The sequence below is a fragment of the Bombina bombina genome, chromosome 2, assembly GCF_027579735.1.
Source record: "Bombina bombina isolate aBomBom1 chromosome 2, aBomBom1.pri, whole genome shotgun sequence".
Lineage (NCBI taxonomy): Eukaryota > Metazoa > Chordata > Amphibia > Anura > Bombinatoridae > Bombina > Bombina bombina.
In genome coordinates this window covers 894,278,127-894,300,977 of record NC_069500.1, presented here as the reverse complement: position 1 = coordinate 894,300,977, position 22,851 = coordinate 894,278,127, and the positions used below count along the sequence as shown (strand labels likewise).

The following is a 22,851-nucleotide window of genomic DNA, read 5'->3' as shown; positions in this document are numbered from 1 at the left end:
TTTGTAATTTAGAATAGGGTAGGGCATTTTTTTTATTTTGGGGGGTTTTATTATTTTATTAGGGGGCTTAGATTAGGTGTAATTAGTTTAAACTTCTTGTAATCATTTTTTTTTGTACTATAGTTTAGTTTATTTAATTGAATTTAATTTTAGGTAATTGTAGTTAATTTATTTAATTAATTTAATGATAGTGTAGTGTTAGGTTTAATTGTAACTTAGGTTAGGATTTATTTTACAGGTATTTTAGCTAGGTAGTTATTAAATAGTTAATAACTATTTAATAGCTATTGTACTTGGTTAAAATAAATACAAAGTTGCCTGTAAAATAAAATTAAATCCTAAAATAGCTACAATATAATTATTAATTATATTGTAGCTATCTTAGGGTTTATTTTACAGGTAAATATTTATTTTTAAATAGGAATAATTTATTTAATAATAGTAAGTTTTATTTAGATTTATTAAAATAATATTACAGTTAGGGGGTGATAGTGTTAGACTTAGGTTTAGGGGTTAATAAGTTTAATATAGGTGGCGGCGGGGTCTGGGAGCGGCGGTTTAGGGGTTAAACATTTAATTTAGTTGCAGCGGGTCCGGGAGCAGCGGTTTAGGGGTTAAACATTTAATTTAGTTGCGGTGGGGTCCGGGAGCAGCGGTTTAAGGGTTAATGAGTTTAATGTATGTGGCGGCGGTGTAGTGGGGGACAGGATAGGGGTTAATAAATGTAATGTAGGTGGCGGTGGGCTCCGGGTGCGGCGGTTTAGGGGTTAATATATTTATTTAGTTGCGGCGGGGTCTTGGAACCGCTGGATAGGGGTTAATAACTTTATGTAGGTGGCGGCGGTATAGGGGGCGGCAGATTAGGGGTTAATAGGTATAATGTAGGTGGCGGCGGGGTCCGGGAGCGGCGGTTTAGGGGTTAATATATTTATTATAGTTGCTGCGGGGTCCAGGAGCGGCGGTTTAGGGGGTAATAACTTTATTTAGGTGCGGGGAGCTCCAGGAGCGGCGGTTTAGGGGGTAAAACTGTATAGTTTAGTGTGGGTGCTTAGTGACAGGCTAGCAAGAAAGCTGCGAAGAAGCCGATGAGCAGCGAGATCGATGACTGTCAGTTAACAACAGTCCGCTGCTCATCGCTCCATACTTGGTGCGCGGCTTCTTGACAGCTTTCTTGATAACTTTGGCGAGCGTATTCAGGTCCGCGGCAGCGATGGTAGGCGAGCTTAGGCGAGCGTATTGGGCTGGCGAATGCAGGAAAGTAGACAGCTTGATAACTAGAGGCCAATGAATGTGATCATTAATATGATTTTAACTATGTTTTACCTAAATTCTAAAACAAAAGGACATACATTACTGAATAAACATCTGGTCACTGTATTATAACAATGAAAAACAACAACTTACAGAAATAGTAGAATATTCTGCCCAACCAACTTAAAACTTTACCATCCACCACTGCCCAACAGTAACAATATGTTGTTTCAATTGTGGGACCATTTAATAAACTTCACATTAGCAAGTTATAAACATATTCACTGATTAACACAGTAAGCACACTTGATGCGTACAAATTTGTAGGAGTAGATGAGGCCTTTATAAAAAGCCCAGGTTTATCTCATTGTAACAGTTTGTGACCCCAACATAAAGCCTAGGGGTAGGTAAAGAATATGTGGTCTAAAACCTAGGGTAGCCAAAATGATTTCAAACATAAAGCTTAGCTATGGTATAGCCAGTAATTTTATAACCTAGTGACTGAGGGTAAACAACAGGTATCCAACAAAAAGGGTGTGTTTAACCCAAAGGTTGAGTGCAAACAACTGGTGTCTAACCTAAGCCTAAGGGGAGCCAATGCATGTTAAATCTAAAGCTTTAGGGTGGCAAGTGAATTTCCAACCTAAAGCTTGAGAATAATCTACCCATGTCTAAACAAAAGTCTGGGTAAAGACTATGAGTATCCACCCTAAAGCCTTAGGGTAGTCAGTTGGTGTCCAACCTAATGATTGGGGGTAACCATTGACATGAAATAAATAAAAAAGACATTGGCATTAAAATATTAAAATAATTTTAAATAAAAAGTGCAATTTGTATTTCTTAAAATGTATTATAATATATACCTACAAAGGTCACACAAATAATAGTTAAACAAATTAGTAGTGTTTAGAAGAAAAAAATTGTATTGTCTTACCATTTGAGATGAGATTATTAGCAGCATCAGCAGATATTGCTATAAGAAAAAGCAAAAATATTATTTTATTATTTATAATCACTTTGTCATTACATTTTACAGAATTATAAAGATGGTTATATAATAAGTCACACATATAACTGCTCTGCTATGTAAAAATGTTTTTGCTTCTTGTGTTATTTGTGTTGTTTATGAATGTTATTGTTTTAGCAAAGTTGTTTTATTTTAATATAAAATTTTCAGCAAAAATAATATATTAACATTTAGTGAAAATAATATTGTTTTATTTTAATATAAGTTTTTCAGCCAAAATAATATATTAAAATTTAGTAAAAATAATATTAAAATAATAGTTTAATTTAAAATAACTTTATTTTGCAATTTAATATAATTTTAAATGTAATAATAATGATATATTTTTATCATAGTTTTATTGTATTGTTAAAAGGTTATAAAACCAGTTTGTTTTGTTGTTTAAAAAAAAAAACCACTATGCAATTTTTAATAGGTATTATTAATAAAGGATTTAACATATTATTTTTATTATTGTATTACTTCCTGTCACATCCTCACAAGGAGTACTGTTTCATAGTCATTTAATTTAATACATGTAGTGAATTCTCATAATTTATTTACAGCAATTGAATTTTGGAATGCATTGGTGTATGCACATTTTTCCATGCACATTATTGACTTATTTTTTTAGGAATGATTAGACACAATTATTATAAGGGGCATGATTGGTAATCAGAAAATATGCAAAGTGGCTCCAATAGGTCACCCCTGAAGTGGATTAGAATTCTGAAGCACCGCAAGCTGTTTTTCATGGGGTCTATCTACAAATTTGGGACCTGTGAACTGACTTATGCGTTGAGTAAGGTTAGTTAAACTTCACACTGTCATATTGTCAAAAATAATAAATTATTATATAAATTAAGTAAAAATAATATGAAATTAATTTTAAATTAATTAATGTTGAAGTCTTCTAATATACTATTATTGTATTTGTATTTAATATAGGTACAAATTCCCAAATCCGGAATTCCAATATCCAGAATTATTCCAAAATCCAGACTTTTAAATTAACCCGCTAATGACCACGACGTACCCTGTACATCTCTGGTCATTAAGGGATTTTCTGCTTATAATAGGATGGATCTTGCTGCGAGCGGCAATACTTTGTTATTAGGCCAACCCTCCCTCCTGCAAGCTTCCTAAAATACCTATTGAGAAAAGCAACCCCCATAAAAAGACCAGCAACATACAGTTAATATTTTTGTGTGCCTGTGTCTTTGGTTTTGTATTTTATTTTCTAAAATACAAATAATAGTCTACATTTATTTAAATCAACAAATATTACCTTTCTGATTACAGTACTGTACTTTCATATTATTGATGGTACTATGTACACAAAAATATAAAAAATATATAAAACTACACTTCGGTTGCATGTAATAGCTATATTATGACATGTACATATTGCCTAAATTACATAAGATATTGTTGTTTACACTTGGTCCCATCCTCTCTAGAAGGTGTTCCATTTTACAGTGCAAATATACAAATATTCTGAAATCCAAACTATTCCAAAATACAAACCTTTTCTGGTCCCAAGTGGTTTGGATAAGGGGTTTGGTGTCTCTACATGGATTTAATTATCACAGTATATCTATAGCAATTGATGGGAGGATTAAATCTTATAATTTTTTTTTAAATTTTATATAATTAACTCTGGCTGTCCACATTGGCATAATAATGATGAATATACGATTTATTAAATATGTTCACATCTGAGGTTTGCTGTAATTCTTAATTCCTAACTATGGCAAAGTCAGAAGAAGATGTTGATGCGGCTTGAAGTCAGTGCTTTGTGGATAGCTGTCTTACTATATTTCTACTGGTAAGTCAGCTGGGTTTGTTTTAAAAACTAACTTGTGCCAACTTGGGCTAAATGAATCTGTAAAGGATGACTTTACACTTGCATACAAATTGCATTTTGAAAATAGTCATCTTGGAGATCTTTCTTCAAGTCATTTAATTCTTCTCTGAATAGACCCCACATAGTGATAAACAACAATTATCTACCAACATGGGGCGGGGCCAACATTTGATGTGGGTATAGTCTGGTCTGTTCTGTATGGGATAGTCCTTAAAAACCAGGACATTTGCCCTGGTCAAGAACCTATGAGAGGGAAGGAGGACAGACTTCCCAATCCATGATCCGGGATGGTTGAGAGGTCTGATAGCTTTAAATACCATTAAGAAATGTATTACTGTGATTTAAATTATATAGAAACTACAGCTTTCTCGTAAAACACCTTTCTTCTGCTGCTTCAATTTTTAGCTGACCTTAACTTAACCTTTAAACAATGCACTATACTAATATGTGCTTCTGTTCTTTGAAGATCAAGATGGTGTGATTTTTGACAGATTTAAAATCTATTTTAGGTTATTCATAACTTATGAACCATAGGGAATTCCCAATAAGAAACCAAGACAAAGAAATATTCTGCTACTGTAGTTACAGACACTCCTAAACACAGGTCATGATATTTAAAATATGTGAACCGTACAAAATGGAATAATACCCTACCCTACCCACAACAAATCACAGCTCACCTGCCACTAAAAAATAAGTAACTTCCCTGCTTGCCTGTTGTACACATTCCTTTGTAAGGGTTTTATATATATATATATATATATATATATATATATATATATATATATATATATATATATATTATTTTCCCCCCCTAGAAAGCACAATTGTATTATTATCAATCCACCACCTCCACAAAGGGCAAGTTCAACACAGCTCACCCATTTGTATTAAGCAAAATTTTCTAGAAACTATATATGTTTTTACAGATTTATTTACACATATAAACATATAAATGCATATATACTGTACATATATAGAAATACTGTATATAGAAGTGAATTGGAGCCTTTCGAGTTTCAGATATTTTTTAATCCCACCTCTTCTCTCTGACCATAACACAAAGTAAAGTATTTTAAAAAATAAGCGTCTTGGTAAACTTTAATTAATTAAAGTGCCCCTGTTTTAAGATTATTATTTGATACTGGGCTTTAATTCGTTAAAGTTTAAAAATACTTTGAAGATGTGTGTTGATTTTACAGTTGCCTTAATTGTACAATTTTGAGTAATATGTCCCTTTAAGGAAATACTTGCCTGATATTTGAAGAGAACTCTCATCAATATTAAAAGGCGTTCCAGTGGTATTTTTCAAATTTTCAATAAATATTCTCTGGACAGAGTCAGTTTTCAAACTACGACTGCCCGCAGAGTTAACAGTGTTAAATAGCATAACAAATGTTGGTATCACACTTCCAGGGCTGCAAAAGCAACAAGCATGACATAATGACATTATGTACCTTTTTAAACAATTTAATAATATTTTGTTATGTTCGTTAGCGGTAAATTAATATTAGTCTGCAAAGAAATAAAATATTCTAAAATATTACTGTGCTCTACCAGACAATATGAAACATAAATTATTAAACATTTTACCATCTCATCTTCAGCATCGTTATGCTGTCTATATGAAAGGGACAGTAAATGCAGACCTGGGGGTAGATTTATTAAAGGGGCACTAAACCCAAAATGTTTCTTTCATGATTCAGATAGAGAATACCATTTTAAACAACATTCCAATTTACTTCTATTATTTTATTTGCTTCATTCTTTAGATATCCTTTGTTGAAGAAATAGCAATGCACATGGGTGAGCCAATCACATGGGGCATCTATGAGCAGCCACCAATCAGCAGGTACTGAGCCTATTTAGATATGCTTTTCAACAAAAGATATCAAGAGAATGAAGCAAATTAGATAATAGACGTAAATTAGAAAGTTGCTTAAAATTGCATTGTCTTTCTAAATCATGAAATAAAAATAATTGGGTTTCATGTCCTTTTAAGCAGCGGATGCTGCATTCTACACCCATCGTTTCATGCTCGCCGGTGAGAAGGGGCGGCATTGCACAAACATTTCACTAGAAATGCTTGTGCAATGATATATGCTGACAGAGTATGCGGTCCGCATTGAGCGAGGTCAAGCAGACATGATTCATTACAGCGAATCATGTCTGCTCAACCATTAATAAATCTACCCCATTGTATTAAAGTCATAAGACTCCATTTATTAAGCAGGGGATACTGCTTCGGAGGCCTATCGTTTTCAGGCTCGCCTGAAATGGAATTTAAGAAGCAGCGGTCATAGGACCGCTTCTCGTTAACCTATCCGCCACGTTTTACAATCAGGATGATTGACAGCCCGTGCTAGTGGACGATTGGCCGCCAGTGATTTATTTCAATTGGCTTAAAGGACAGCAAATGTACCCCCCCCCCATTAATGCAGCATATGCACAGTTACTACAATGAGGCCCTCACTTTTTAAAAATAAATATTTATTTATATTGATGCCCTAAAAAGGCGTCAGTTGTTGTCTTCAAAACCCACTTTACTGGTAAGACATTTTAAAAAACGTTCCTCTCAGCTGTCAGCTGCTTTAGCCAGCGTGGGATTGCACTACATTTTTCTGAAAATGCTGTCTAATTGAGGTATGATATTACTAAATAAATGAACAATGAGTAGCCTAAATCTTACTGGAAAACACAGATATTTAGATTATCTTAATTTTCTCATAACTGACAAATACTTCTATCACCCATGTACAGGTCTTGCCTGGCTCAACAAAATGAAACTTATTTGTCAAATGTTGTTCACAATGTACCAATGTCCCTTAAAATTATCTTCATTCCATTGTTACATAACATAAAAGTTACAATAACACAGGGTAACATTTTGAGTAAGACTACTAAAACACAAAAATCAAAATCACCAATATTATCTGGTTAAAAAAAACTGAACTATAATTCTTTGGTAAATAATAGTCTATAAAATGTATACTAATAGCTGCCTAACACATATGAATATATATATATATATATATATATATATATATATATATATATATATATACATACATACATACATACATACAAACCATTTCTCCTTTTATTAAGCAAGTTTATGGTGTTGAATGACAGATCTGTATCATGTTTAAGAATCTTGATGAACAAGATTCATAAATATATCCTTTAAGAGACACCAGATTACTTACTTTGATGGACAGCTAAATGCTGAAATCCCGTGGCATAGATACTACACCATACAAATCAAAGCATTAGTGTAGAAGTGGACCTACTCAATACAAAGGGCCCTGGTGCAAACACAAATGTTGGGTACCCCCAAAGGTGTCCAGATCCTCCTCACACACGAACTATAACAAGAAAAAACACAAGCGCATCCGAGAATCACCGTATCTTTCTTTATTAATTTATAAGTAAAGCCATAAAAATACACACTTACAAGATAAGTGCAAATAATATGCACGTAATAATTAAAGCTGTTCTCCACTTCCAGCTAATGCCGTAGTATCCAGTCTTTACAGCAAGAGCTATATGTCCGCTCCCCGGTCTTTATCTCACCAGTTCAGTGGCTCAGCTTATCCAGTATTGTTAATATGATTTCACAGGTAATGTATAAATGTCCTCCTTAGTCCTCCATAGGCAAGGCTGGTTAACTCTCCTCCCGAACGCGTTTCATTCACTCTCGGGTGAACTTTCTCAACGGGCTTTGTATGTTGGTCAGCTGTTAGTCTGTGCTTTAAATTTACCGGGTTTACCTCTCATTGGTTAGTGTCATATTACTCATGATTTCCTGATATCTGAGCCTCTCCGAACTTGAACATTCAAAAATCAAGGCAAACTGGCTTGGGGAGGTTATCAGTGCCTCATACTCTAAAACAGCAAGAGGGGTAGCGTTTTTGATAAACAGAAACCTCCTAGTCCAATGCTGTTCGAAATGTATTCATATTCACCTAAAACCAGTTTAAATACCCTCTTGCGAGTTCTATCGCGACACAATCGCTACCCCTCTAACAGCTGACCAACATACAAAGCCCGTTGAGAAAGTTCACCCGAGAGTGAATGAAACGCGTTCGGGAGGAGAGTTAACCAGCCTTGCCTATGGAAGACTAAGGAGGACATTTATACATTACCGGTGAAATCATATTAACAATACCGGATAAGCTGAGCCACTGAACTGGTGAGATAAAGACCGGAGAGCGGACATATAGCTCTTGTTGTAAAGACTGGATACTACGGCATTAGCTGGAAGTGGAGAACAGCTTTAATTATTACGTGCATATTATTTGCACTTATCTTGTAAGTGTGTATTTTTATGGCTTTACTTATAAATTAATAAAGAAAGATACGGTGATTCTCGGATGCGCTTGTGTTTTTTCTTGTTATAGTTCGTGTGTGAGGAGGATCTGGACACAAGTAGGATCCTGAGACAAGCAGCAACGGAAAGATCACGCATATCAGCTGCAAAAAAACCTTGAAAGAGAATTTAAGCCATATTAATTCCATCTGGACTTTTGTCTACTCTGGGACACATTCAGACCTATGTGGTTGAACTGCGGTATTTATATCCTGAATGTTGTATCAAATATTTATTTATGTATAATTGATTTATATTAGCCTACAGAATTGCCTGTTGGGATATGTAAATATCCATATATTAAGGAATATAACAAAATCATTTGTGGGAGAATAGTTTTAGTATTTCACTATTCGAGAATTAATAGTTTTTATATCATTTTTTAAAATTTTTAATTGTGGAATTTTAATTGTGGTATTTTATAGGTAAGAGTGTACCCTATATCAATCCATTTTTTGCGCTGCCACATTTTTGTATTTAGAATGGATTGTACAATTGACTTAATTTAATAATATAATATACAATATATATATATATAGATATGTGTATATATATGTATATGTGTGTGTGTGTATGTATATATATATATGTGTATATATATATATATATATATATATATATATATATATATATATATATATATATTATATTATGGTTAAAGGAACATGCTGTGTTTGACTGACAGCTGTCACATGGTGTAGGAGGAGAGAATATTGAAGCAAATTTGAAATTTGACTAGGTTTTTTTGACTAGGTTTTTTTTTTGCATTTTTTGCATTATTTTTTTATTATCCATTTGTTGGTTATGCAATAATACTAAACATGTGCAATAATCCACAGTATATATGCATATGCATGTTGTAATTGGCTGATAGCTGTCACATGGTGCAGGGGGAAGGTAAAGTGAACTTACTTTGAAATTTGTCAGGAAAAATCTACTACTCATTTGAAATTCATTGTGTTTTTGCATTGTCTTTTTATTATGCATTTGCAGATTATGCTATTCTACTTAATTGAATAGTCTTTTGATATAATAGAATAACAAACAGTATTACTACAAAAGTCTTTACCAAAGGCTTTCAAATTATAAATAAATAAGCCGTGCATTACTCACTTTAGGCTGACCACTTGTGACCGGTTGTATTGATTTTTCAGTTCAGAATTTTCAAATGTGCTTCTAAGCTATATTAAGAAGAACATAATATTCATTCAATTTCAGTATGAAAATAAATACATCAAAAAGAGCAAACCAAACAAAAAAATATATATCACAGCTACACTGCAAAAAAACCCTAATATTATTGAATTAAATTATATATTAAAAAGCTAAAAATAAATATCATTAAAAACACATCTTAGAAAAATAAATATAGAGGGCCAGATTACGAGTGGAGCGCAAATGTCTGCGTGTGAACGATAAGGGGTTTATCATATGGGTTTGCGCTCATCTGGCTTAATGCTAAAGCAATCGTGATTTATACTAGAATGATTACAGTGACTTTAGAGCTCTGGTTTACTGTTTTTGCGAAACTAAAAAGTGTCACAAAACAAATCATAAATGAATTACAAAGTATAGTTACACTCATAATAACACTATCTAATAAAACTTCTTTCAAAAAATTATTGCACACAAAAGTTATAAGGGCTCAGGTGTAGGTACTTTAAGATTGAGATACAAACATCTCTAAAGATGGATATGTATGTTTATATATGTCTTTATATGTGTACATATGTATTTATATGTGTATGTATGTATTTAAAGACATATATACACATATAAATAAATATGTATACATATATAGACATACATAGAAGAGCATTGGAGCACTTTGCAGTTAAGTAGATGAAACATGAAAAACATATTTATGCAATATTGATAATAAATAATAAAGGTTTTAACTATGTATTTACTGTAAACATTTCACATTCCCATGTTCTGTACATAGCAGAATATGTTCAGTGTATTTTTAAATAGATATGCCTATATATATCGGTATATATCTAGACCTATATTTAATCATGTGTATACAGGATATAGGTATAGATATATATATTGTACCAAAATATAATCAGATATATGTAGAAATATGTATTTATGAATAAATGGAAGATATCCTTCTATATGAAGAACATAATATTAATATTTTCATGTTGGGTTAATGCACATGAAAATATGAGATTGAGTTTCCACAAGAGTGGGGTGTTAGTTTTTTTTCAACTTTTTTTTCCCTCCATTTACTTCTATGGGGGAATACGTGAACGTGCACCCGATATTGTAAGTTCGGCTTTTTAAAGGTCGTCAGTTTAGTGCTTGAGCAAAAACATTTAACTTTTAAATCATAATACAAGCGCAACCCGACGAGAGCAAAAAGCTTACTTCTAGCACAATCAACGATTGAGCAAGAGCATTAATAAGTGCTCCACTTGTAATCTGGCCCATAATGTATATACCCCAGTATGCTCTCATGGAAAGGGACTAAAGGAAGAGGAAAGTCAAAGTTCAACGTTCATGATTCAGACAGAGCATACAATTAAAATAAAAAAAACATTTAAATTTACTTATATTATTAAATATATTTTTTTATTCTAACACACTAGATATTTTTTTCCACTGTTATATCCCTTTAACAGCTGTCTCAGTGATTTGGTACATTTTTAGTTGTCATTCAACCTGTGAAATACAAGAGAGAGAGAGGGAGTGGGAGGGAGAGAGATTGTTTCCAATTCTGGGTAAGATATGCAAATGATTGTTCACAATACCTCACCTTTATACTTCAATCTGATTTTAGGCAGATTCCATTTTAGCCATAGCACTGCTGTTTGTGTACACAGCTTTTAAGATTAGCCAGGGTTAGTACAGTGATTCAGAACCATCCCAGCAAATCTTTTTTGTCTTGATTTTTTCAATGGGCTACACAGTTAGAGTCTCTCTCTCACTCTCACTCTCACACTCTCACTCTCTCTCTCTCACTCTCACACTCACTCTCACTCTCCCTCTTCTATAATCATCCAGCTGAAGCAGAGAAGCACCACAGCTTAAAGAGACATTAAAGTGAATGTCAATTTTCCTGTAAACAAATCCATCAACTGCTTTCTTTTGTACATAGTAGTTAAACCACCACTTTTTTCCCCCAGAAAAATAAACTATTTTTTATATATTTATCTGACAAACTTCATTCCGTTATGAACCCAAACTCCTCCCAGCCGTTACTTCCTTCTTCTCCCTGGTGTGACGTATAGAGCGGTCCCACCCGCTCTATACATATACTTCAAGCACGCTCCCGTGGACACCCTCAAATGCGCATGCGTTTACAGCCGATTTCGTAGACTAGATACATAGTATTCAATGAATGAATACATTCATTGAATACTATTCATACATTGAGCGCAGCTGTATTTGATTTCTTGAAAGTGCGCATGCGGGAAGCGTGAACGCGCATCTAAGCATAGATAAATATTAAGGCTTTCCCGCATGCGCATTAGGATTCTATGACGTCATTCAGGATTAACGCATGCTCATTAACAACCGGTGACGTTTTGAAAACAGGGTTGAACCCCCCGTGGTGGAATCGATGATTGGGAAAAGAGCACTTCTTAACCTGTCAATCAAATAGCGAAGATGGCGGGCGGAGGAATCGTAGGGTGATATAACTTATAAAACATTAATTTTTGGCGTAAATATAGTGGTCAAAGGAAAATGATGAATTAAAGTTCAACTTATTTTTTATGCACATTAGTGTGGCGTTCTCGGGGGGTGGTGACTTTGCATTCACTTTAAACTCTTTTAGATGGTAATCTAAAATGATAGATTGAATATATAAAAAAAACTTTGCAATATACTTTCATTTTTTATTTTGTCCCCTGTTCCTATAATTCCATTCTGAAATTGTGAGCTTTTCAGTTCCTGTTAGAAATGGAAGTGCAGAACACTGTTATATTCCACACAGCCATTGGCTGCACACTCTAGTGACCTATTTATAACTGTCCCTAATTGGACACAGAAGAGAAGGTAATGTAAGTTACAACATGGCAGCTTTTATAGACACAAAAACTTTACACTTATTTTGTCAATAGTTAAATAGCTAATAAAACTTTAACCCCTTAATGACCGGACCATTTTTCAATTTTCTTACCCTTAATGACAATGGCTATTTTTACATTTCTGCGGTGTTTGTGTTTAGCTGTAATTTTCCTCTTACTCATTTACTGTACCCACACATATTATATACCGTTTTTCTCGCCATTAAATGGACTTTCTAAAGATACCATTATTTTCATCATGTCTTATAATTTACTACAAAAAAAAATAATAAAATATGAGGAAAAAATGGAAAAAAACACACTTTTTCTAACTTTGACCCCCAAAATCTGTTACACATCTACAATCACCAAAAAACACCCATGCTAAATAGTTTCTAAATTTTGTCCTGAGTTTAGAAATACCCAATGTTTACATGTTCTTAGCTTTTTTTGCAAGTTATAGGGCCATAAATACAAGTAGCACTTCGCTATTTCCAAACCACTTTTTTTCAAAATTAGCGCTAGTTACATTGGAACCCTGATATCTGTCAGGAATACCTGAATATCCCTTGACATGTATATATTTTTTGTTAGAAGACAACCCAAAGTATTGATCTAGGCACATTTTGGTATATTTTATGCCACCATTTCACCGCCAAATGTGAGCAAATAAAAAAAAAACTTTACATTTTTCACAATTTTAGGTTTCTCACTGAAATTATTTACAAACAGCTTGTGCTATTATGGCACAAATTGTTGTAAAAGCTTCTTTGGGATCCCCTTTGTTCAGAAATAGCAGACTTGTATGGCTTTGGCATTGCTTTTTGGTAATTAGAAGGCCGCTAAATGCTGCTGCGCACCACACGTAAATTATGCCCAGCAGTGAAGGGGTTAATTAGGTAGGTTGTAGGGAGCTTGCAGGGTTAATTTTAGCTTTAGGGTAGAGATCAGCCTCCCACCTGACACATCCCACCCCCTGATCCCTCCCAAACAGCTCTCTTCCCTCCCCCACCCCACAAATGCCCCCGCCATCTTAAGTACTGGCAGAAAGTCTGCCAGTACTAAATAAAAGGAGTTTTTTTTTTTTTTTATAAAAAAAATAAAATATTTTAGCTGTGATGGACTCCTGCCTTAGCCCCAACCTCCATGATCCCCCCCCCCCCCCCAGCTCTCTAACCCTCCCCCCTATCTAATTGTGGCCATCTTGGGTACTGGCAGCTGTCTGCCAGTACCCAATTTGCCCCAAAAACAAAAGTATTTTTTTTCTCTTTTGCCCCCCACAATACCCCTATCCCCCTCCCCCTCCCAGATCCTTTTATATTATTTTTTAAAAAATCTTTCCCCCCCCTCTTCCCTCCTCATTGGTGTCAGTGGCCAGCTAATGCGCGCGCACGCGCGCCCCCCGCACGCTCCCGGCACCCGGCGTGCACATTGCACTTCTAGGAACCGGATGCCGGGTAGCGATGGGCCGCCCACCCGCCTCCCTGTTACGCTCCCACCCCCCAACGAACCGGCACCATCGCTACCGGTGCAGAGAGGGCCACAGAGTGGCTCTCTCTGCATCGGAGTCTTCTAAAAAGGTATTGCAGGATGCCTCCATATGGAGGCATCACTGCAATACCCTGAGAGCTGCTGGAAGCGATTGCGATCGCTTCCAGCACTCTCTTAGACAACTGACGTACCAGGTACGTCCATTGTCATTAACTGCTTGTTAATGCATGACGTACCTGGTACGTCAGTTGTCATTAAGGGGTTAAAAAATACATCTACATGTTATTTTCAGACTAATCGTTTCTTTAAATGCAACATTCTATCTAGCATTTCTTAAGTGTTTAATGCCCCTTTAATGTCTCTGACAAATATGAAATATATAACATTTTACTTACAAGGGTTTCAATCTCTGTTGACAGGGTTCTAAATCCAGTGCTACTGCTCTCCTTATAATCATCAGTGTAGTTTAAATTAAGTATCCTAAAGGACCCATTGTAATAGTCAATTGAGGTGCTTTTCAATGCTTGCTTATTAGGTGTACCTATAAAAAAAACAAATAGTAGTGTTATTTTGCACTGGTGATTGGTTTCAGCTATGAAAAAAATACATTTTAAGGGACAATAAACACTAAGGGGTATATTTATCAAAGGTCTGTCGGACCTGATCCGACAGTACGGATCAGGTCCGCCAGACCTTGCTGAATGCGGAGAGTAATATGCTCTCCGTATTCAGCATTGCACCAGCAGCTCTTGTGAGCTGCTGGTGCAATGCCGACCCCTGCAGATTCGCGGCCAATCCAGCAGGGAGGTGTCAATCAACCCGATCGTACTCGATCAGGTTTTTTTTCGGCGATGTGTGTCCGCCTGCTCAGAGCAGGCGGACAGGTTATGGAGCAGCGATCTTTAGACCGCTGCTTCATAACTGCTGTTTCTGGCGAGCCTGCAGGCTTGCCAGAAACACGGGCCCTCAAGCTCTATCCGGAGCTTGATAAATGGGCCCTTAAATGCATTCAATGACCATCCCTCTAGTTATGGGTGCCACCATTTTGGAATATAGGTATCACTGCAGGTATATGAAGGAGAGTTGCTGCACACGTGCAAACACATCAGCACTAGAATGCAGTGAAAGCTACATTTCAACATGCCGGCACCCATTACTAGAGGGAGGCAAGACATTACCTCAACAATGCTTATAAAATGTGTTTAGTGTATAATGTCCTTAGGATAACTGTGTACATTGTATAATTACTGAAATAGAATCTCTGGCAAACAATTATTTTAGTTATTTGTTTAGCTTTTTTGTCTTAATTATTATATAAAGAAAAAAAAGCAGGAAACCATCTTAACTATTTACTCATAAAATGCCTTCAAGGCCAGATTTTCAACATCAATGTTCCCTGGCACGAGTTTTTTAAACACTTAATTTGTCAGCCCATTTGTATTTAGTGATGTGAACTAATCTTGACAGCACAAAAACATGCAAATACCTCAGGACACAAATTTTAAAGGGACATTAAATACGTCTATATGTGAAAAGCAATGTGCTTATCCCACTCTCTCTAGAGGCCAAAAAACAAGTTATGTAACCTAAGTTTCCTTCAAAAAAAGCTGCATATTGCATAAACCAGCATTTTAAAGACAACCCAGAAGGTAGAATGTGCCCCTCTAGGGAGTGTAGGACAAACACATTTTTTTAGATAAAACAAGAGGTATTTGGTGTCCTTTTAAGATGACAAGGAGTGTATATAAAGTTTTATCACTTGACTAGTCAATATGGGGCCCAGCTGTATAATGAATATATTCTTGGTTACATCTGTAGTATGGTGTCCCATTAATCTAAATTTAGACATTTTTGATAGCGCAAAACTTATCACCTCAAATAGCTGGGTTTGTTTTGAAGCATATTCAAAAAGTTATATTTACAAAACACTTTGCTATTGAGAATTTAAAGCATATATAAAGTACATAGAGTAGAAGTACTATATGCTAGAGTATGGTTCATTGCCCCCTAGTAGGCACAAATGAATTCCCATTAGGGTGTGGGTGATTATTCTTTAAGTGGTCTATACATGGCAGATTTTTGTTAGTGCACAGGGCATCATAAAGCCAAAATACTTTATTTGGTTAGTGATTTTTTTAAAGTTGCCAAAAATGATCATACAGCTAAGTTTTTTCTATTACACTGTGCAAATTCCATACAAGACCAAATAGCTGTATAGCTTTAATAAAACATATTATAATAACATCTAAAATAGATGTTACCTTTATATATGTGTAGCTATTTTGACAACTATACATTTAGTAAAACCTTTTTTTGTTTTTAAAGTGTTTGTTTCCCCCCACTCTATAAAGCACCTAGCTTTCTGCTATTTCTAATTACTGCTGGAAAATAATAGCAATATTCAAGAGTAAATATTATTTAAGTGGATTTTCTTTAACTAACACAATGCAATTTTTTTAAATTAATTAACTAACAGATTATTATATTTTGAAACAGCTCACATACAAAAATACTAACAGGTAACCATAAATTATGTGGACTTTGACTGACATCTAAAAGTGGTAACAAATACCATAATAATACATAATAATACATATCTAAAATTAGTGATGGTAAATTAAATATAAACAATAATCCTATTCTTAATCTATATTATTTTGATCCTTACCTTCATTCATCTTTTTTTTTCAGACACACTAAAGGAATGCTTTAGCTCCGTTATTATTATATTTATATAGCCCCCTCTGGCCGCCCACAGCAAAACTATGTTTTTTTTAGAAATGTGCGATTTGTTTCGGATCGATTCGGAAATTCGTCCGAATTCGTAAAATTCGGGATTCGGATCGATTAGAATTTCCAAATTAAAATAGTGCCGAATCTACCGAATAAATCCAAATTAGTTCGGATTTATTCAGATTTATTCGGTAGATTCGGATGGCCATGGATTACACTAGTATTGTATAGTATATTAGGTAATATCACTCTGCTATGGGTTACACCTAATATACAGTACATAATACTAGTCTAATACACAGCACATCCCACCTAACACTTACCGAAATTCCAAATTTCCGAACCGAATCCAGCCGAATTTATTGAAATCCAAATGAATCCGAAACGAATCCGAACCGAATTGATTCGAATTTTTCCGAATTCGAATCGATCCGAACCGAAATTCGAAAAAATCCGAATCGATCCGAACCAAATTTTTTTGCCATGCACATGTCTAGTTGTTTTTTCTGAGGTGACGGTTTAACGTCTAAACTAAATAGGCAATCTAGCTATACAGCACCTTTGTTTTTAAATAAGTGCCCTATGACTAGATTGCCTATTGGTTAGAGGTGAAAATGTCACCTCACTAAAAAACAACAACATTGTTTTGTTGTGGGAGGTCAGAGGGGGCTAGAGAAATATAATGGTAATGGAGCACTGCTTTAGCATGTCTGAAATAAAAAAACATAAATGAAGGTGAGGATCAAAAATAATACAGATAAGAATAGGATTATAGTTTAGTTTTAATTTACCTGTGTCCATGTATAAACTGAGTATGCTTACCAATAAATGGATACTTTCTCTTGAATAATTATCATAGTTAAATTGTAAATATTAAGTGTACATCAATAAAACAGCTAAACCCTTTGCATCCACTATAATTTTATTTATTCAAATAATTCCTGTTTTTTAAGATCATCTTACTTTACAACTAATGATAATCTCAGACCAAGACATTAGACATGAAAATATTTACATATGCTGTTATGCTTTTAAGAAAAAAAAATGGATACAGGAGGACCTCATTAGCATTTTTTGATACAGTAATCTAAAAACGAATACAGAATAAATAAAGGAGCTCCTGCAAACAACATAACTACCTTGCTTACTTTATTAACAAAAGATGAATAAATAAAAGTAATTTGAGATTAATTTAGGATAGTCTTACCAAGAACAAGAACAATAACGGTTGCAGAAATAGCAGCTGCAATAATGAGCAGGAGAATAATGGTGATAACAGCTATCGTGATTTTGTTTCTTGTTGACAACATCATTGCTTTAGTATAATCTCTCTACCTAAAGAAAGAAAAACAGTGTAGTTGAAGGATGTTAAAATATGCATTTTTTTTAGTATATACACAAGGAGCTAGGTGCCATAAACTTCTTTAGGATGGTAAGAATGAATATAGCTGTGAAATTATTATTTTTTTATATAGAGTGAAACTCCTGAGTAAAGGTAAAATGTAAGCTATGTCCAAATAAAACTAGTGGGTCTTTAAAAGCCAAATTCAATTAGTGGGTAGTTTACAAAATGTTTGTAGTTACTTGCAAGCTTTACCAAGGCAATACCTAGAAATAGTTAAAGGGACATACAACAAGTTTGTATAGAGACAAAATATAATAAAACTGAATTTAATTACTTTACCTGCAAATTTATACTGCAGTGCCTCACCATTAACCCTTTCTTTTAAGTTTCCGAATTGTACAGCTCTAACTCACCCCACACAATTCCTTCTATGGCTGTATCTATATCTACCATTGTTTGGTAGCATGCAAGACTTTTTTTTATCTGCTGGAGCATGCCTAGAAGCAAATAGACTGCTGTGAACACAGTTGAAATACAATGCCTGTGTTTCTGATGCTAAACACTGATAAGGGGGATTGGATCAGACTACTCCAGACAGCATGGCTATGTAACTAATTTTGCTTATTTTTGAAAATTATTTTAAAATACTTGCCAGCAATTTTTAAACATTTTTTTGTATGCAAACTATTTTTTACTTAATTAGCCCTTTTAGGATATGCACATATCTCAACATGTTTTATGTAACTTTAAAAGAACACTCAAGTCAAAATTAAACTTTCATGATTCAGATAGAGCATGCACTTTTAAACAACTTTCTAATTTACTTCCATTAACAAAATGTGCACAGTCTTTTTGCATTTACACTTTTTGAGTCACCAGCTCCTACTGAGCAGGTTTAAGAATTCACAGAATATAAATATATGCATTTGTGATTGGCTGATGGCTGTCACATGGTACGTGTATGCATTTGTGATTGGCTGATGGCTGTCACATGATACAGGAGGAGTGGAAATAGACATAACTTTGAAATTTGTCAGAAAAAGATCTACTACTTATTTGAAGTTCAGACTAAGGGGTATATTAATGAAGCAGCGGATGCTGCTTATTCTGCGCAAACATTCAGGTTCCCGGAAATGTAAGTTAAAGGGACACTGAACCCAATTTTTTTCTTTCGTGATTTAGATAGAGCGTGCAATTTTAAGCAACTTTCTAATTTACTCCTATTAACAAATTTTCTTCATTCTCTTGGTATGTTTATGAAAAGCAAGAATGTAAGTTTAGATGCCGGCCCATTTTTGGTGAACAACCTGGGTTGTCCTTGCTGATTGGACAGCACCAATAAAAAATTGCTGTCCATGGTTCTAAACCAAAAATTTGCTGGCTCCTTAGCTTCGATGCCTTCTTTTTCAAATAGAGATAGCAAAAGAACGAAGAAAAGTTGATAATAGAAGTAAATTAGAAAGTTGCTTAAAATTGCATGCTCTATCTGAATCATGAAAGGAAAAAATTTGGGTTCAGTGTCCCTTTAAGAAGCAGCAGTCTTAAGACTGCTGTTCCTTAACTCGTCTGCCACCTCTGAGGTGGCGGACAGCAATAATCTCGATCAGATTTGATCGGGATGATTGACACCCCCTGCTAGCGACTGATTAGCCGCCAATGTGCAGGGGGCAGCATTGCACAAGCATTTCACTAGAAATGCTTTTGCAATGTTAAATGCCGACAGCGGATCATGTCTGTCCGACATTTGTTAAATCTACCCCTAAGTGCTATTGCATTGTCTTTTTATCATGAATTTGTTACTTATACAAATCTACTGTATTTACTCGTCCTTTTGACAAAATATCTTTATTTTCAAAGATATTTTGAGTTGCAGCTTCTGAGCTAATATATCCAGCGTAAGAAATAAATGCCAGAAACAGAAAATAACCTTGTTATTTGCTTGCAAAACAGATAATGAAGTAAACATTTTACACATCAAAAACTCTTAAAAATGTAGCCATGCAGCTTTTTAACTGTAAGGGTGAAACATAAGTTTCAGTAGCTAGCTGAGTAAATTAGCTTTATTATATGTTGCCTTGTATATAAAAAAATATATAAAAATATAAGCAGGAATGAGTCAGCTCATATGCTTAAGTGGTATACATTTTAGCAAGGGTTATACTGTCCTAAGCAGCATTATTTTATATTTCATTCAAACCTCTATTTCCATAAATGTAGGGTGTATTTAAAAAATGTAAAATATGGAATTTTAAATGTTTGGTTGTGAACCAAACCCTGTAATTTGCTTAGACCTCTATTTACATAAAGAAATTATGTCATCTGAGCCATGTGATTTCATATTTAAAGGGGTGCTAAACCCAGTTTTTTTCCTTTAATGAATTAGATAGAGCATGCAATTTTAAAGGGACAGGAGCGAGCTGCACTTAGTCTTATGGCGCGGTCGGGCCGGGCTGTGACTATACAGCTGGCCCGATGCGCTGAGTAAATATAACAGACCAGCTCAGCAGAGAGCAGAGAGCCGGTCTGTGAAACAGCGTTTTTTTTTTTTTAAATTAATAGGGGAAATTACGTTTTATAAATGTTTGGCTAATATAATGTTATATAATTCTGCACTATGTGCAGAATTATATAACATTATTTTTAAAGTTTACTGACACTTTAAGCAACATTCTAATTTACTCCTCTTATCAATTTTCCTTTGTTCTCTTGCTATCTTTATTTGAAAAGCAGGAATGCAAAGCTTAGGAGCCTGCCCATTTTTTGGTTCAGAACCTGGGTAGCACTTGCTGATTGGTGGCTAAATGTAGCCACCAATAAGCAAGCGCTATCCAGGGTGCTGAAAATGTTTGTCTGCATTAGGCTAGCACGAGTGAAAACTTTTTACTTTAAACTTGTAATATGATCGCTACCTGACTCGTGCAAACAACATACTTCTAGCAGAGATAGCGTGCAAGTGGGAGCACTAAATAACGCTCCATTTGTAATCTGGCCCTAAATATTTATGTTATTTATTTTACATTTTTCTAGATAATGTTATAGCACAATTTGGATATTTTAAAAACTATGTTTTCATACTTCTTAATATTCAGTTGTGAAAATAATGGTAAATTAATATGAGGCAAATACATTTAACTTCTAAGTTAACAATGGAAATTACTAGGACTTTGTAAAAACTGCACCTCTTTCCCATGCAATTTAAAAAATATATATATTTTTTTATTTTTTAAGGTAATGCAAAGATTATTTTGAGAATTTTCCTTAAAGGACCAGTCAACACATTAGATGTGCATAATCAACAAATGCAAGATAACAAGACAATGTAATAGCACTTAGTCTGAACTTCAAATGAGTAGTAGATTTTTTTATAACAAATTTCAACACAGGTGAAATTGGATTTTCCTGTTTTAACTTAAAGGGACAGTCTACACCAGAATTTGTTTTGTTTAAAAAGATAGATAATCCCTTTATTATCCATTCCCTAGTTTTGCATAACCAACACATTTATATTTATATACTTTTTACCTCTGTGATTAGCTTGTATCTAAGCCTCTGCAGACTGCCCCCTTTTCTCAGTGCTTTTGACAGACATGCAGTTTAGCCAATCAGTGCAGGCTCCTAAATAACTCCACTGGAGTGAGCACAATGTTATCTATATGACACACATGAACAAGTACTGTCTAACTGTGAAAAACTTTCAAAATGCTCTGAGCTAGGAGGCGTTTTTCAACGGTTTAGGAATCAGTTTGATCCTAGCTAGGTTAAGCTTTTCAAAAATACCACCAAGGGAACAAAGCAAATTTGATAATAAAAGTAAATTGTAAAGTTGTTTACAATTGTATGCCCTATCTGAATCATGAAAGTTTAATTTTGACTAGACTATCCCTTTAAAACGTGGCATTAAAGCAATTGAATACTTTTTTTAAAAACTTAAATAATAGATAAAAGTTGCTTAATACCTTGGTTTAGGTCATTTAACATCAAAGGGACAGTAAATACCAGAATTTTTGTTGTTTAAAAAGGTAGATAATCCCTTTATTACCCATTCCCCAATTTTGCATAACCAACACAGTTATAATAATATACATTTTACCTCTGTGATTACCTTGTATTTATGGCTCTGCAAACTGTCCCCTTATTTCAGTTCTTTTGACAGACTTGCATTTTTAGCCAATCAGTGCTTGCTCCTAGGAGCTTCACATGCCTGAGCTCAATGTTATCTATATGAAACACATGAACTAACGCCCTCTAGTGGTGAAAAACTGTCAAAATGCTTTCAGATTAGAGGTGGCCTTCATGGTCTAAGAAATTAGCTTATGAACCTCCTAGATTTAGCTTTCAACTAAGAATATCAAGAGAACAAAGAAAAATTGGTAATAAAAGTAAATTGGAAAGTTGTTTAAAATTACATGCCCTATTTAAATCATGAAAGTTTTTTTTTTACTTGACTGTCCCTTTAATAAATGATAAATAAATGATTGTATGGAGAAGAAAAGTAAACTAACTTATGACATTTCAAAATAAACTCTGATACATGAGAAAAAGCAGTTTACGTTTTTGTTTTGCTTTGTTTTTTTAAACTGGCACTCAACATGTTTTATGGAACTTTAAAGGAACACTCAAGTAGAAATTAAACTTTCATGATTCAGTTAAAGCATGTCATTTTAAACAACTTTCCAATTTACTTCCATTAACAAAATTTGAGAAAAAGCAGTTTACGTTTTTGTTTTGCTTTGTTTTTTAAACTGGGACTTCAACTTAATTCAGTTTTCC

At 34.3% G+C, this 22,851-nt stretch overlaps 1 protein-coding gene across 3 annotated transcripts in view; it reads right to left on the bottom strand.

Moving 5' to 3' along the window:
* Positions 1-22,851, bottom strand: part of LOC128649795 (transmembrane protease serine 11C-like) — an 81,809-nt gene that overhangs the window by 55,610 nt on the left and 3,348 nt on the right. For 2 of the 3 annotated variants that reach the window (XM_053703263.1, XM_053703264.1), the window contains exons 2-6: positions 17,944-18,071; positions 14,399-14,544; positions 9,607-9,674; positions 5,379-5,542; positions 2,186-2,224 (exon numbers count right to left, since the gene is read on the bottom strand). In XM_053703263.1, the coding sequence (XP_053559238.1) occupies positions 2,186-2,224; positions 5,379-5,542; positions 9,607-9,674; positions 14,399-14,544; positions 17,944-18,049 (523 nt within the window). In that variant the 5' untranslated portion in view covers positions 18,050-18,071. Of the gene's footprint in view, positions 1-2,185; positions 2,225-5,378; positions 5,543-9,606; positions 9,675-14,398; positions 14,545-17,943; positions 18,072-22,851 lie in introns of those variants that run through there. The other variant, XM_053703265.1, reaches the window with a different exon arrangement.